The 12637-nt window shown below is 61.8% G+C and overlaps 1 protein-coding gene across 1 annotated transcript; it reads left to right on the top strand.

The window, feature by feature from the left end:
• The first annotated feature begins 62 nt into the window (after positions 1–62).
• Positions 63–11310, top strand: CHRND (cholinergic receptor nicotinic delta subunit). Its single transcript, XM_065410872.1, has 12 exons — positions 63–114; positions 2766–2911; positions 3434–3478; positions 4060–4169; positions 4682–4837; positions 6914–7029; positions 7385–7585; positions 8370–8481; positions 8764–8878; positions 9601–9811; positions 10416–10534; positions 11128–11310. Exons 1-12 carry the CDS (start codon positions 63–65, stop codon positions 11308–11310), a joined length of 1566 nt encoding a protein of 521 aa, XP_065266944.1.
• The last annotated feature ends 1327 nt before the right edge of the window (positions 11311–12637 follow it).

Raw genomic sequence — 12637 nt, 5'->3', positions numbered from 1 at the left:
CAGGAGCCGGCGAGGGGCTGGCGGGGAGCAGGGGCGCGGCTGGGCACCAGCCCCCACGGAACATGGAGAGGCCGGCCCTGTGGCTCGCTCTGCTCTGGGCCGTCGCCCTGTCGGGTAAGGACGCGGGGCTGCCATTGAAAACACCCCCCACTCTGCACCCTCGGCTCCCCCTCACTCGGTTTCCGGCGGGGAGAACCGATGCTGCGGGCACCAATCGCACGAGTCAGGGTGGGAGTTTGGTGTGGGGAGCCTGACTGAGGCCAAGCCAGCCCTCCAGCTGTGGGGGAGGGGCACTGGTCCTGGGGTGACCCCCACCCCATAGAGCCCCCCCTCCCCGGCTCTTTGGCTTTGGCCAGGTCTCCAGCCCCTGCCAGGGAGGGAGCACCAGGGTGGGGATCCTGCTGCCTGTCCGTGCTGCGCTGACAGTGCCCCTCCCCACACAGTAGGCCCCCGGGTACCGCTGCCCCCTGGAGCCCACCTCCCCTCTGCCCACGGGCAGCCGGACAGGAACGGCTCATCCCCTGCTCCAGAGCAGAGTGCTCTTGAATGCGCCCCAGCCTGGCCCCAGCGACGGGCTCACTAAACCCACCCTGATGCTAAACAGGCACCATCAGAACAGGCCTCAGGGCGGGGGGAATGTTTGTGGAGGGGCGTGGGTGTGTGCACGCGTTCGTGCATGTGTGTACACATACGTGTGCAGGGATCAATACGCTCCTGGGAAGATCCCGTCTAGCTTCCCAGCCTGGCCTGAGGAGCTGGTGCCCGGCCGTCAAGTGCCTAAATCCCCTGGGGGCGCAGCAAGCACACAGCCCTAGCAGTGGAGCGGCTGGTTATTCCCGCAGCAGCCAGTCTCAGCGCTGGAGCCCAGCTGCGCCCAGAGGTGGGCCACGGCCATGCAGAGCCCTGTCCTAGGCTCCCAGCAGCCCAGTAAGGCCCTCACATGTGGGCAGTGCCCATGTGCCCCTCTCAACCCTGCCGAGCCATTCCCTCTGCCCTCCAGGCCTTTCTGCCGCAGCCTGGTCCATCCGGGGCAGGGCTTCTCCCTAGGTGGAAAGGTGGGGGGGCTGGGCAGTACATGCAGCAGGTGGAGGGTGTAACGATGCTGGCTTTGGCGGGACACTTCTGAGAGTATCAATGCAGGACAAATTGCTTAGAACAGGGCCGTCACAGCCCCAGGCTCGGGTTTCTCCACTGCTAAGGCACCAAACCAGCCAAACAGAGAGAACCACAAGTCATACAAGCAATTCCCTGAGACACTCCAGTTTCCCAGTATCACCACCAGTGCCACTTGTTATGGGGACGAATGGTTATGAAAAACCAATACCCCAGTAAAAGAAAAAAAGGTTCCTCTCGATCCCAAAGGGCCAAGCCCCAGACCCAGGTCAATATACAAATCAGATCTTACCCACAAATCACACTGTTGCCAATTTTTTAGAATCTAAAGTCTAAAGGTTTATTCATAAAAGGAAAAAGATAGAGATGAGAGTTAGAATTGGTTAAATGGAATCAATTACATACAGTAATGGCACAGTTCTTGGTTCAGGCTTGTAGCAGTGATGGATTAAACTGCAGGTTCAAATCAAGTCTCTGGAGTAGATCCCCAGCTGGGATGGGTCATTCAGTTTGTAGCAAGGTTCCTCCAGAGGTCAGAAGCAGGATTGAAGACAAGATGGAGGGGTTTTCAGGGCCTTTTATATTCTCTACCCGTGGCAGGACCCCTTTTGTTCTTACTGTGGAAAAAATCACAGCAGCAAGATGGAGGCTAGAGTCACATGGGCAAGTCACATGCCCATGCAGGAGACAGTTTGCAGGCCAATGCCATTGTTTACATGTTAGTTTGAATAGGGTTACCATACGTCCGGTTTTTCCCGGACATGTCCGGCTTTTCGGCAATCAACCCCCCACTTCCTCTCCTGCGGCTGCTCTGCTCCGCTCCTCCCCTCTCAGACTTTCAGAGCCGAGCTGCCCGAGCCAGCGCTACCAGCTTCGGGCAGCCCCCATGCCTCCGGACCCTGCGCCGCCGGAGCCCGGGAGGGGAAGTGCCCGGCTGGGGGCACAGGATCCGGAGACATGGGGGCTGCCCGAAGCCCAAGCGCTACCGGCTTCACGGTTTGCCGGGCAGCCTCCAGACCCTGCGCCCCCGGCTGGGCGCTTCCCCTCCCGGGCTCCAGCTGCGCTGGGCAAGCGCTGGCCGGGGGCGCAGGGTCTGGGGGCTGCCCGGCAAACCGTGAAGCCGGTAGCGCTCCGGCAGCCCTTTCCCCGTGGCTGGGAGGGAGCGGAGTTAGAGCGGGGAAGGGGCGGAGTTGGGGCGGGGCTGGGGGTGGGGAAATGGGCAGGGCCAGGGCCCGTGGAGGGTCCTCTTTTTTTATTTAATAGATAGATATGGTAACCCTAAGTTTGAACGGTCCCAGGAAAGCTCAGATGTGGATTGGCGTCTCCCAAAGTTCATTGTCTGTTAAGTGTTTCTTGATTGGGCGCTTACTGAGAACAGCCCTTTCTTAAGAAGCTGACCAAATGCTTCACTGAGGCTACTTAGAATCAAAACACATTGAGATACAAGTACATAGCCAATATTCATAACTTCAGCTACAAAAATGACACACACACACACACACACACACACACACGGTTGCAGTTTGTCAATAACGTCACAGAGGGGTCTCAGCATGGGGCAAGGGCCAGGCACTCCAGCCCCATCGCTGCTGCAAGGGGTCACCTGCTCGGACTCAGCTAGTCCCCCTCCCGCTTGTGCCCCTGTCCCGCAGGCGGCCTGGCCGTGAACCAGGAGGAGCGGCTCATGAACTACCTCTTTGTGGAGAAGGGCTACAACAAGGAGCTGCGGCCCGTCACCAACAAGGACGACAGCGTCAACGTGGACCTGGGCCTGACGCTCTCCAACCTCGTCTCTCTGGTGAGCTTGGCAGGCACCTCGAGGGGCCTCCCGCCGCTCGGCTCATCAGATCCCGGGCCTGCCCCGGCCCGTGGAGATCCTTAGAGCCCCTCCAGCTCGGGTGCGTTCTCAGCCCTGCAGGTCATTGGTCGGGAGGGGCTGATTGCGCCCACATGGCTGCTTTGGAGCTAGTTTGGGGAAGAACACAACGCACGTCCACCAGGGCTGAAATTCACCAGGGCTTTCTGCCCCTCCAGGGGCTCAGCGTGGCCTCTCTTTAAAGCCGGAGCCTCGTCCCGGCCCTCACCCTGCCTTGGAGAGAGACCCGAGCCAGTTACTGAGTGCCTGGCCCAGCCCCTCCCAGGCCCAAGGCCCCTCGGCTCAGCAGGAGTTAGCCTGGGTTCCGATCTCAAGGCTCCTTGGGTTTGCGTCGGCGCCGCACGTGCCAAACATGCCTTTCCCAAGCAATTGTTGACTCCGCTGGCACCAAGCGGCGGGGCCGGGGTCCACGCTGCATCTCATTTCTGCTTGGTGTCCTTCCAGAAAGAGGCCGACGAGACCCTCACCACCAACGTGTGGATTGATCACGTAAGTCAGCCCCCTGCTGGGTTCTGAGTCCCCGGGGCCCGGCCACGTGGGGAGGGATTTCTCTGGGTGGGCCCCCAGTGCCGAAAGCCAACCCGCCGCCCAGTGCTCGGTGCATGTCATGTGATGCCTCCTCTCGCCAGGCCCCTTGGCGCTAAGACCTGGCGCTGCGGCACCCTGCCTCAGTTTCCCTTTTAGGAACTCCGGTCAGTTCCCACTGTGGAGGTGATGGCCCTCCAGCCACGCCACATTAGTGAGTTCCACCCCTTCCAGGGGATCCCAGTCCAGCTGTGAGTGGCCCCTCGCCCATCTCCTCTGTGCCGGCAGCAAAGTCCTTCCAGCTAAAGCAGAACTTCAAACAGTGCTCTTCCTTCTCAGGGGAGCAGGTGCCCACATCCAGTGCTGCTGCTCCCTGCCCTTCATTCCATCACTGTGCCAGCTGAGGGCAGCTGGGCCAGGCTCTGTTCCTTGGCCTCTCCGCAGAGCCTGCCGGCCCGGGGAGGGGAGATCCGGAGCACGCTGGGGTGTGGGAGGGGGTCCAGCCGCTGGGTGGAGGTCCGTCCTGGATGCATGGTTTCCCGCAGAGCTGGACAGATTACAGGCTGCAGTGGAACAAGTCAGAGTTTGGTGGCCTGGAGATCCTTCGCCTGCCCCCGCACATGCTGTGGCTGCCCGAGATCGTCTTGGAGAACAAGTGAGTCCTGGCCTGGCTTTTCCCAGAGGACCCAGCCCATGGCACGGTCTTCGGGCCCTTGGCGAGATCGTCACAGACCCGCAGCTGGCAGAGCAAGGGCTCGGAGTGGGGGTCCCTCGCCCTGCGCCCGCCCATGAGGTAGCTCTGAGCCGTGGGGGCTGTGCCCAGCCCAGCTCTGGGATGGTTCCAAGTGGGTCAGGGAATCTGGCAGTGGGTGCCCAGCACCCAGATCTCGAATGCCCTGGCACTCGAATTCCTGCCCCAAGCAGGTGCCATCACCCTAGGGACAGCCGTGTCCGTGCTGGGGTGCCCAGAATTCTGATCACAGATCCCACCCCACGATGCAGGGGTCAAAGCCCCCCTTGGGCTTTCCCACACACTGGTCCCGGGTGCCAGAGTCCCCCCGTGACTCCTAGAGACACAGAGTTTTCCCTGCTAGCCTGGAGACCGTCAGGGCTCCCCCGGCCATGCTGAGCTCCCCGTCAGCCCCGCTCGCGTCTCTGTTTGTGCAGCAACGACGGCTTCTTCCAGATCGCCTACTACTGCAACGTGCTGGTGTACGAGTCCGGCTTCGTATACTGGCTGCCACCCGCCATCTTCCACAGCGCCTGCCCCATCAACGTCAACTTCTTCCCCTTCGACTGGCAGAACTGCAGCCTCAAGTTCAGGTGAGGGGCTCACCCCGCCAGCTGGAGGCCCAGCCCAGCCCCAGTGCCCACCACCAGGCCATGCCCAAAGAGCCAGAGACCTTTGAAGTCAATGGAAAGATGCCCATTAAAGTCACCCTGGCACTGTATCCTGGGCCGGATCTAACACCCAGGGGGCAGCTTCCTGCTGGTCTCCAGGGGTTTTGGATCAGCTGTGACGATGCTGCCCGTGGGAGCCAGTTGAAGTCACTCAATTAGGGTGAACTGCAAACAGAACAGGGCAGTGTAGCGAAGTGAGACTCACCAGTGCAGCGCCTCCTGCTGGTTGTCCTGGGAATTAGCTCTTCACCTCCGGAGGGAGTGCTCTCTGCAGGCTGGTGTCTTGCCTGCCGCTGGCCCCGTGTCCCTCCTGGACCCCAGTGCCCCTGTATCTCAGGGTTCTGTCCCCAGCAGTACCCCCTTACTTTGGGTCTCCTCTCCCAGGGGAACCCCCAACCCTCTATCCCCACCTTGCCTCAGTGGCGACTGCCAGTCATCACATAGCCCCCGCTCCCTGGGGTAGACTGCAGTCTGTAAACCACTGTAAACCTGGCAAGGGGGGTTTGGACCAGCTGCCTCTGCTTAACCCCAGGCTACACCTCTGCAGCCCCAGTACCTTTGTAGGCCTTGCACAAGGCCTGCAGCCTGGGGAGTTACCAGGCTGGAGCTCCCCAGCCCTACTCTACTTAGATCCCCTTCTCTCCCAGGCAGCCAGATCCCTCTTTCTCTACAGCTAAACAGAGACTAACTCAGCCCCTAGCTCACAGCCCTTTTATAGGGCCAGCCGTGGCCTGATTGGGGTGTGGCCCCAGCTGTGGCTGCTTCCCCAATCAGCCTGGCCTTTCACAGGAGTGGGGTTGCTGCCCCGCTACAGGCAGACAAACCCCAAAAGCTGGTGGATATCCCAATACTTAGATTTACCAAGCCAGCCCAAAACAGCTCCTGTATTACCACACTGGTTACTCAGAAGTCCAGACAATGGAGTTCCCTTAAAGTGCCCAGCCTCAGGGTTCCATCCAGACACACATGTCAGATATGATGATGATTACTGAAAATCTTATCTCATCATATAAAAGAAAAGGTTCTTCTGATTCCAAAGGACCAGCCACACACCCAGGTCAATACAAAACTTAGATCTAATCCCAAATACATGCTTATAGCCAATCCTTATTAACTAAACTAAAATTTATTAAAAAAGAAAAGAGAGAGAGTGTTGGTTAAAAGATCAATATACAGACAGACTTGAATTCGATTCTTGAGGTTCAGATACATAGCAGAGATGAGCTTGTAGTTGCCAAAAGTCCTTTTAAAAATAGTCCATAGGTTATAGTCCAATGTCCATATTCAGGGTGACTTCAGTCGATGACTGGGGATCTCAATCCTTGTGGCTTAAGGTTTCCCCCTCTTGAAACCCAAAGCAGATCTGAGATGAAGCAGGATCGTGTCCCAGGGTTTTTATATATTTCCAGCAGCCTTTTGGCCTGAGAAAACAATAGGCTTTAACTTTCCTTCTCCTAAACATCCTGGCAATTAGCACAGGGTAATTTATCCATTAAACAGTTCAGATACAGGTTACCACAATCTTCAAAGAGACATAGAGACAATAATACTATTTCCCTCAAGTATCTTCCTAAATGCTAATACTCCTTTTTTGATCTTTGAATCAAAGCCATAGTAATAGACAAGACTTGTTTGCTTACATCCCAAGACCTGAGCAAACATCTACCCTTCTACCTCTAACAATGCGGCTGCATTTCAAAGCTCTATTCATTTACAGATCTTCCTAACTAGTCTTTAAAGTTCGGCCACGGGTCAGGTCAGTCTGGGAGGTAATTAACTCTTTCTGGCCCTGTCACCTTCCAATGAGAGATTATATCACACTCATAACGTCACATCAGCTTCCCCATGACAACCGGGGCAGCCATTGAGCGCCAGGCCTTGGCCGGGGTGCACCACTCAAGGGGAGTTCCCATCCTCACTGGCAGTATGAGACACGGGGGGGTGCGGTGGAGCGAGAGGGAGAGAAGCCACCCCTCACCCGTCTCTTGTCGGGTCCAGCTCCCTCCGCTACAACGCCAAGGAGATCACCATGAACCTGAAGCAGGAACCTGACCGAATGCTCAACAAAAGCTACCTGGTGGAATGGATCACCCTCGACCTGGAGGCCTTCACAGGTAAAGCACGTCCCTGCCCCCCCGCTGGGCAGAGCCAGGGGCTGGCATGGCGGGGGCCGGTGACCTGGGTAGTTTGCCCGGGGCGGCTTTATTCTGAGGCTGTCTCCTCATGGGAGGAAACGAGGGGGCTCCAGGGGCAGAGAGGTCTCCCCTGGGTGGAGAGGGGCTAGGCTGGGCCCACGGACGTCCCCCTGGTGGGGTAGAGCGTGGGCCACTGGGGCACCGAGATACCGGGACCAAAAGGCATGGCAGGGCCAGTCCCATGTCCCAGGGCGCCGGGTGGGGATGTTGGGGGGGGTGAGGGCCGGCAGGGGCCCAGCAGTACACCTCATCCCTGCCCACCCTGCTCCCACAGAGAATGGTGAGTGGGAGATCGTCCACAAACCGGCCCGCAAGAACATCGACAGGAGTGTCTCACCCGAGAGTAGCAAGTACCAGGACATCACCTTCTACCTCATCATCAAGCGGAAGCCGCTCTTCTACATCATCAACATTGTCCTGCCCTGCATCCTCATCGCCTTCATGGCCATCTTCGTCTTCTACCTGCCAGCCGAAAGTGAGTGCGGGGTTCCCCGTCCCACCCCCATGGAGTACGGGGTCCCCCATCCCACCCCCACGGAGTGCAGGCCTTTCCCATCCCACCCCCACGGAGTACGGGGCCCTCACCCCCCAGTGAGTACAGGGTCCCCCATCCCACCCGCAGGTAGTACAGGCTCCTCCATCCCACCCCCAGTGAGTACAGGGCCCCCATCCCACCCCCAGTGAGACTCCCACCCCAAGGGAGTACAGGGTCGCCCCAGTGAGTATGGGGACTACCATCCCACCCCCAGTGAGTGCAGGGCCCCCACCCCAAGGGAGTACAGGGTCCCTCCAACAGTGAGTACACGGACCCCCATCCCACCCCCACTGAGTGCAGGATCCCGACCCCCCCACAGTGAGTACAGGGTCTCCCCCAACCACGAGTACCCAGCCGGGCAGGGAGAGCCCCCCCTACCCCCCAATACTGACAGCGAGGATTTGGCGAGGCCAAGCCCCCCCCACACACCTGTGCTGGGCCACCTGCCCCCTTTGTGCCTCCGGGCTCAGGTTCCTCCCCAGTGGAGCTGCTGTTCCCTTGACCAAAGCTCCCCCATGAGGTGGCTGGAAACACCCAGGCCTGGGTTGTGTCAGGAAGGGATCAGAGCTGGCACCCCGGGTGTCATGGGGTTCGTGAGCCGGGGGCAGTTCCTGGGGGGGCTCCCTCTCCTTGGATCCCCTTTTTCCCTAGGGGTCTTCCCACTGGGCTGGGGGGGGGAGGGGGGGCAGAGGGGGTGTTACTCTGAGCTCTGTCTGTTCTCCAGGTGGGGAGAAGATGACTCTGGCTATCTCCGTTCTGCTGGCCCAGTCTGTCTTCCTGCTGCTGATCTCCCAGCGTCTGCCAGCCACCTCCCTCGCCATCCCCCTCATTGGCAAGTGAGTCTCCATGGGTCGCCCCACGTGCCCCACCCTGCTTGCTGGGGATGCTGGGAGGGGGACGCTGGGTGTCCCATGGCTGGTGGGGGTGGCTGGTCCCTGCTGGGAAGGTCTCGGAGTGTTTCCCCCACCCAGCAGACGCACTCACGGTGAAGGAGACCCTTTGCGTCACTGGTCCATGGAGCTCCTACAGAGCCCTCCTCTGGCAGGGGGCCCGGGCCCTGCTGTCCCACGGAGGGAAGCCAGGCTGCCCCCACTGGGAGCCGGTCTCTGCCCCTGCAGGTACCTGCTCTTCATCATGCTGCTGGTGACCGCGGTGGTGGGGACCTGCGTGATCGTGCTGAACATCCACTTCCGGACGCCCAGCACCCACGTCATGTCCAGCTGGATCAAAGAGGTGAGCAGGGGAGCTGGGCACAGGGGCCTCTGGCTGGGCTCAGTGCCTGGCAGGGAGGATGCCTGGCTACCTCCGTCAGCCCATCACCCCGTCTCCATGCCCCTACGCCTTGGGGCCCCTGGAGCCCAGCCATGATCTCCAGCTGCAGCTCCAGAATCCGCTGGCACGATCCCCGGGCCTGGGAGCGAGGGGCATGGCAAAGGCCTGGGCACCGCAGGAACAGGGCACCAGACAAAGCAGCCAGCCCCACTGGTGCTGCGCAGACCAAGCGGCGGGCGCCGGGGCAGATTCACATCAGTGCAGAGGCCCAAGCCCCCGAACGTTCGGGAATCATGTCACCCGGCATTCTCCCGTTCAGGCCTGGCAATGCCCACAGCTGCTGAGTGATGCTGCCACCCAGTGGCATGACAGTTCCCATGCAGCTCCAGTTCAACGGCTGTCTCCAGCTAGGCCTGGCCAGCGCCAGCCCCTTCCCTCCAGGCGTCACCCCGGCCCCCCTAGGGCCTGGCACAGGGGCACCACACCTGGCTCCCAGCCCAGCTAGGGGCGACAGGCCAGCCCAGCTCCTGCAGGCTCGGCCGAGGGGAGAGTGGCTGCCTGGGAGCGCCCCCCAAAGGCCGGGCTGCAGTAACACACCTGCAGGAGGGTGGGGAGCGTCCAGCCGGCTCTGGAGCCCCCGCTGCCCCTAGACGCACCCAGCACTGGCCTCTCCCCCTCCCCAGCTCTTCCTGGAGACGCTGCCGCGCCTGCTGCACATGTCCAGGCCGGCGGAGAGTGAGCCAGACCCCCGCGCTGGCCTGCTGATCCGGCGCAGCAGCTCCGTGGGCTACATGGCCAAGGCGGAGGAGTACTTCGCCATCAAGTCCCGCAGCGAGCTCATGTTCGAGAAGCAGTCGGAGCGGCACGGGCTGGCCAGCCGCGTCACCCCCTCCCGTGAGCGCCCCGCGGCCGGGGGATGGGGTGGGCACCACAGGGGGATGGGGCGCGCTCTCCCAACGGGCGCACTGGCTCCTTTAGTGCCCGGGGAAAGGCGGGTCCCAGCAGGGCGAGGCCGTGAGAGAACTGGGATGTACAGCCCAGGGCAGCAGGCACCCAAAGAGGACAGAAGGGAGGGCTCCACGCGTCCCAGGCTGGGACCCCAGCCCACGCCCCACACCCAAAGGCAAGACCCTGCCCACTCCCTGAGCCACAGAACAGGACCCGGCTGCCCCTCCCTGAGCCCCACACCCCGGAATGGGATCCAGTCCCACCCCCTCAACCGAGTCCTGGCTGGGACCCCAGCTGCCCCAAACCCGATGCCCAAGGACAGGAACCTGGCCCTCCCTCCCCCGAGGTCCTGGGACAGGACCTCGGCCCCACTGAGTCCGTGCCCCTGGATGAGTCCCCGACCCCTCCCTCATGCCAGGACCCTGGGCCTGCTCCCTGAGCCCCATCCCCCGAGCCCCGTGTCCCAGGTCAGGACCCTGGCCCCACACATGAAGCCAGCAAACTGGTGCCACCCCTCACAGCGTCTCCTTCCCCTCCTGCCCGCTGGCAGGGCCCAAGCCCCTGGGCATGGCCGACACGCAGGAGCTGCTGTACAGCGAGGTGAAGCCGGCCATCGACGGCGCCAACTTCATCATCAAGCACACGCGGGACAAGAACGACTACAACGAGGTGGGTGTGCCCGGGCGGGCATCAGCCCAGAGCCCAGCCCCACAGCCCCGGGGTGCCCCGTGGGAACGGGGCTGCCTCACTGGCCAGTCCCAGCAACGCCCTCCCAGTCAGACCCATGCAGCAAGATGGAGGTGCCCGTTGGGGGCCAGAACGCCCCCAGGCCCCACAGTGGGTTATAACTGGCCCCTTGCTGGGAACCTCAGCCGGGCACAAGAGACCGAGTGGGGCAGGAAGCCTGAACTCCCATCCCTTCAGGCTGGGGCGAGTTCTGTTGGTGGGTGCCGGGTGAGTGGGGTGCCGGGGGAGCAGGGTGCCAGGGGAGCGATGCACTGGGAGTGCAGGGTGCTACAGGGAGTGTCGTGTTGGGGAAGTGGGGTGCCGGGGGAGCAGGGTGCCGGGGGAGCCTAGTCTGTCTCTGCTGTGTGAATAGGGGGCTCCTGGCCATGACTCGGTCACCTTCCCCAGACTCACCCCAGTTAACAATCTCTGCCCCCCTTCACATGCTCTGCCCCACCCCTGTCTGTTTCTCCCCGGCCCTGTGTCCCATTCCCCCCTCCCCTCCGGTGGCCTGTGTGGGGGTCCCCCCGCCCCAGGAGAAGGATAACTGGAACCGCGTTTCCCGGACGGTCGACCGCCTCTGCCTCTTTCTGGTGACCCCGGTGATGATCCTCGGGACCCTGGGGATCTTCCTGACGGGAATCTACAACGAACCCCCCGAGCTGCCCTTCGCCGGGGACCCCTTCGACTACAGCATGGAGCACAGGCACTTCGTCTAGGGGCCACGGCTCCCTGCCCCTGCTGGGCTGCACTGCCCAGCCCTCTGCCCGCGGGGTGCCAGGCTCCTCCCCGGCGCTCTGGCGTGTCGGTGACCTCGGCTGTTCTTGTCTCATTCTTGGTGCTCGAATAAACTCCACGGTTCTCAGCCAGCGGCTGCAGGGAGTGCATGGCAGGGAGTCGCCGTCCCAAGCCCGGGCCGGTCTCCCCTCTTCCCCCCTTCCCTTCCACTGGCCCCCACCCTGGCCAGCCTCCCCTCCCACTGGCCAGCACCCCACGCTAGGCCCTGTCGCCCCATCTCCACTCCCCTCCCATTGGCCAGCACCCCGCGCTAGGCCCTGTCTCCCCTCCCGCTGGGCGGTGGATAACACCTGTGTAACCTCCCCGGCTCGCTTGGGAAAGGTTTTGAGCAGCTGGGAAGAAGGCGAAGCTGGTGCCATGTGACCAGCCAGCAAGTGCTACAGGCTACGGGCCAAGAGCCCCTGGGTTAGCTCATCACGGGCAGGGTCAGTCTCAGGGACACGTTCCATTATTGGCTGTTCCAAGCCCCCGGGCTACCAGCCCTTGCCTCAGACGTGAGGGAGCCCTGGCTCTTCCGGGGGACAATTCCCCGCCGGATCCATCCCCCAGTCGGGGTGTGACAACACTCCCAGCCCTGCCCTGGGGACGATTCCCAGCCGGCTGGATCCATCCCCCGGCACGGCCCTCCCTCTCCCTCCTTGGGCTTTGTACCCTTCCGTTCCATGCAGTGTCCCCATGCCCTCCGCCTGGGCACTCAGCCTTTCCCAGCTGACCTAGACAATGGACACCTGAGCCCTTCTTTGCAAATCAGCCCCTGCGTTTGTCTCACCCTTCCCTGGCCTCTGTCTGCTGGGGAGCGCCCCGAGCTGGGCACAGCAGCCCAGCCAGGGTCTGCGGGTACGTGTGGGGCACCATGGCGCCTACATCGACCCTGGATCCTAGGCAGGGATCAAACCCAGCACCTCTGGCAGCAGGCCCCTTGGTGCCGCATGGGGAGTCGTTCCAGCCAGCGGGTTGGCCTCACGGGTGCTGATTCCACGTGTTCCCAGTAGCCCCACCCTGCCCAGGGGGAAACGGTCCCCTCCCCCCATCGGCGCCTTTCCCCCAGGGCACGCCAGACCTTGGTGCTCACCCGGCCTCCCTTCGCTGCACTTAGCGGCCCGGGGACAAGGGGAGTCCACGGGACGGGGGGGGGTGTCTCGTTATCACAGCAATGACCCCAATGGGGCAGGAGTGTGCTTGGCACGGCTGCCCCGAGCTGCCCTGTGAGGAGATGGCACGGGTGGAAGGTGCCATGTGGACAGTGCT

The sequence above is a fragment of the Emys orbicularis genome, chromosome 9 (assembly GCF_028017835.1).
Source record: "Emys orbicularis isolate rEmyOrb1 chromosome 9, rEmyOrb1.hap1, whole genome shotgun sequence".
NCBI classification, from domain to species: domain Eukaryota; kingdom Metazoa; phylum Chordata; order Testudines; family Emydidae; genus Emys; species Emys orbicularis.
The sequence above is the reverse complement of the archived record's forward strand: the minus strand, read 5'-3'. Positions and strand labels throughout refer to the sequence as shown.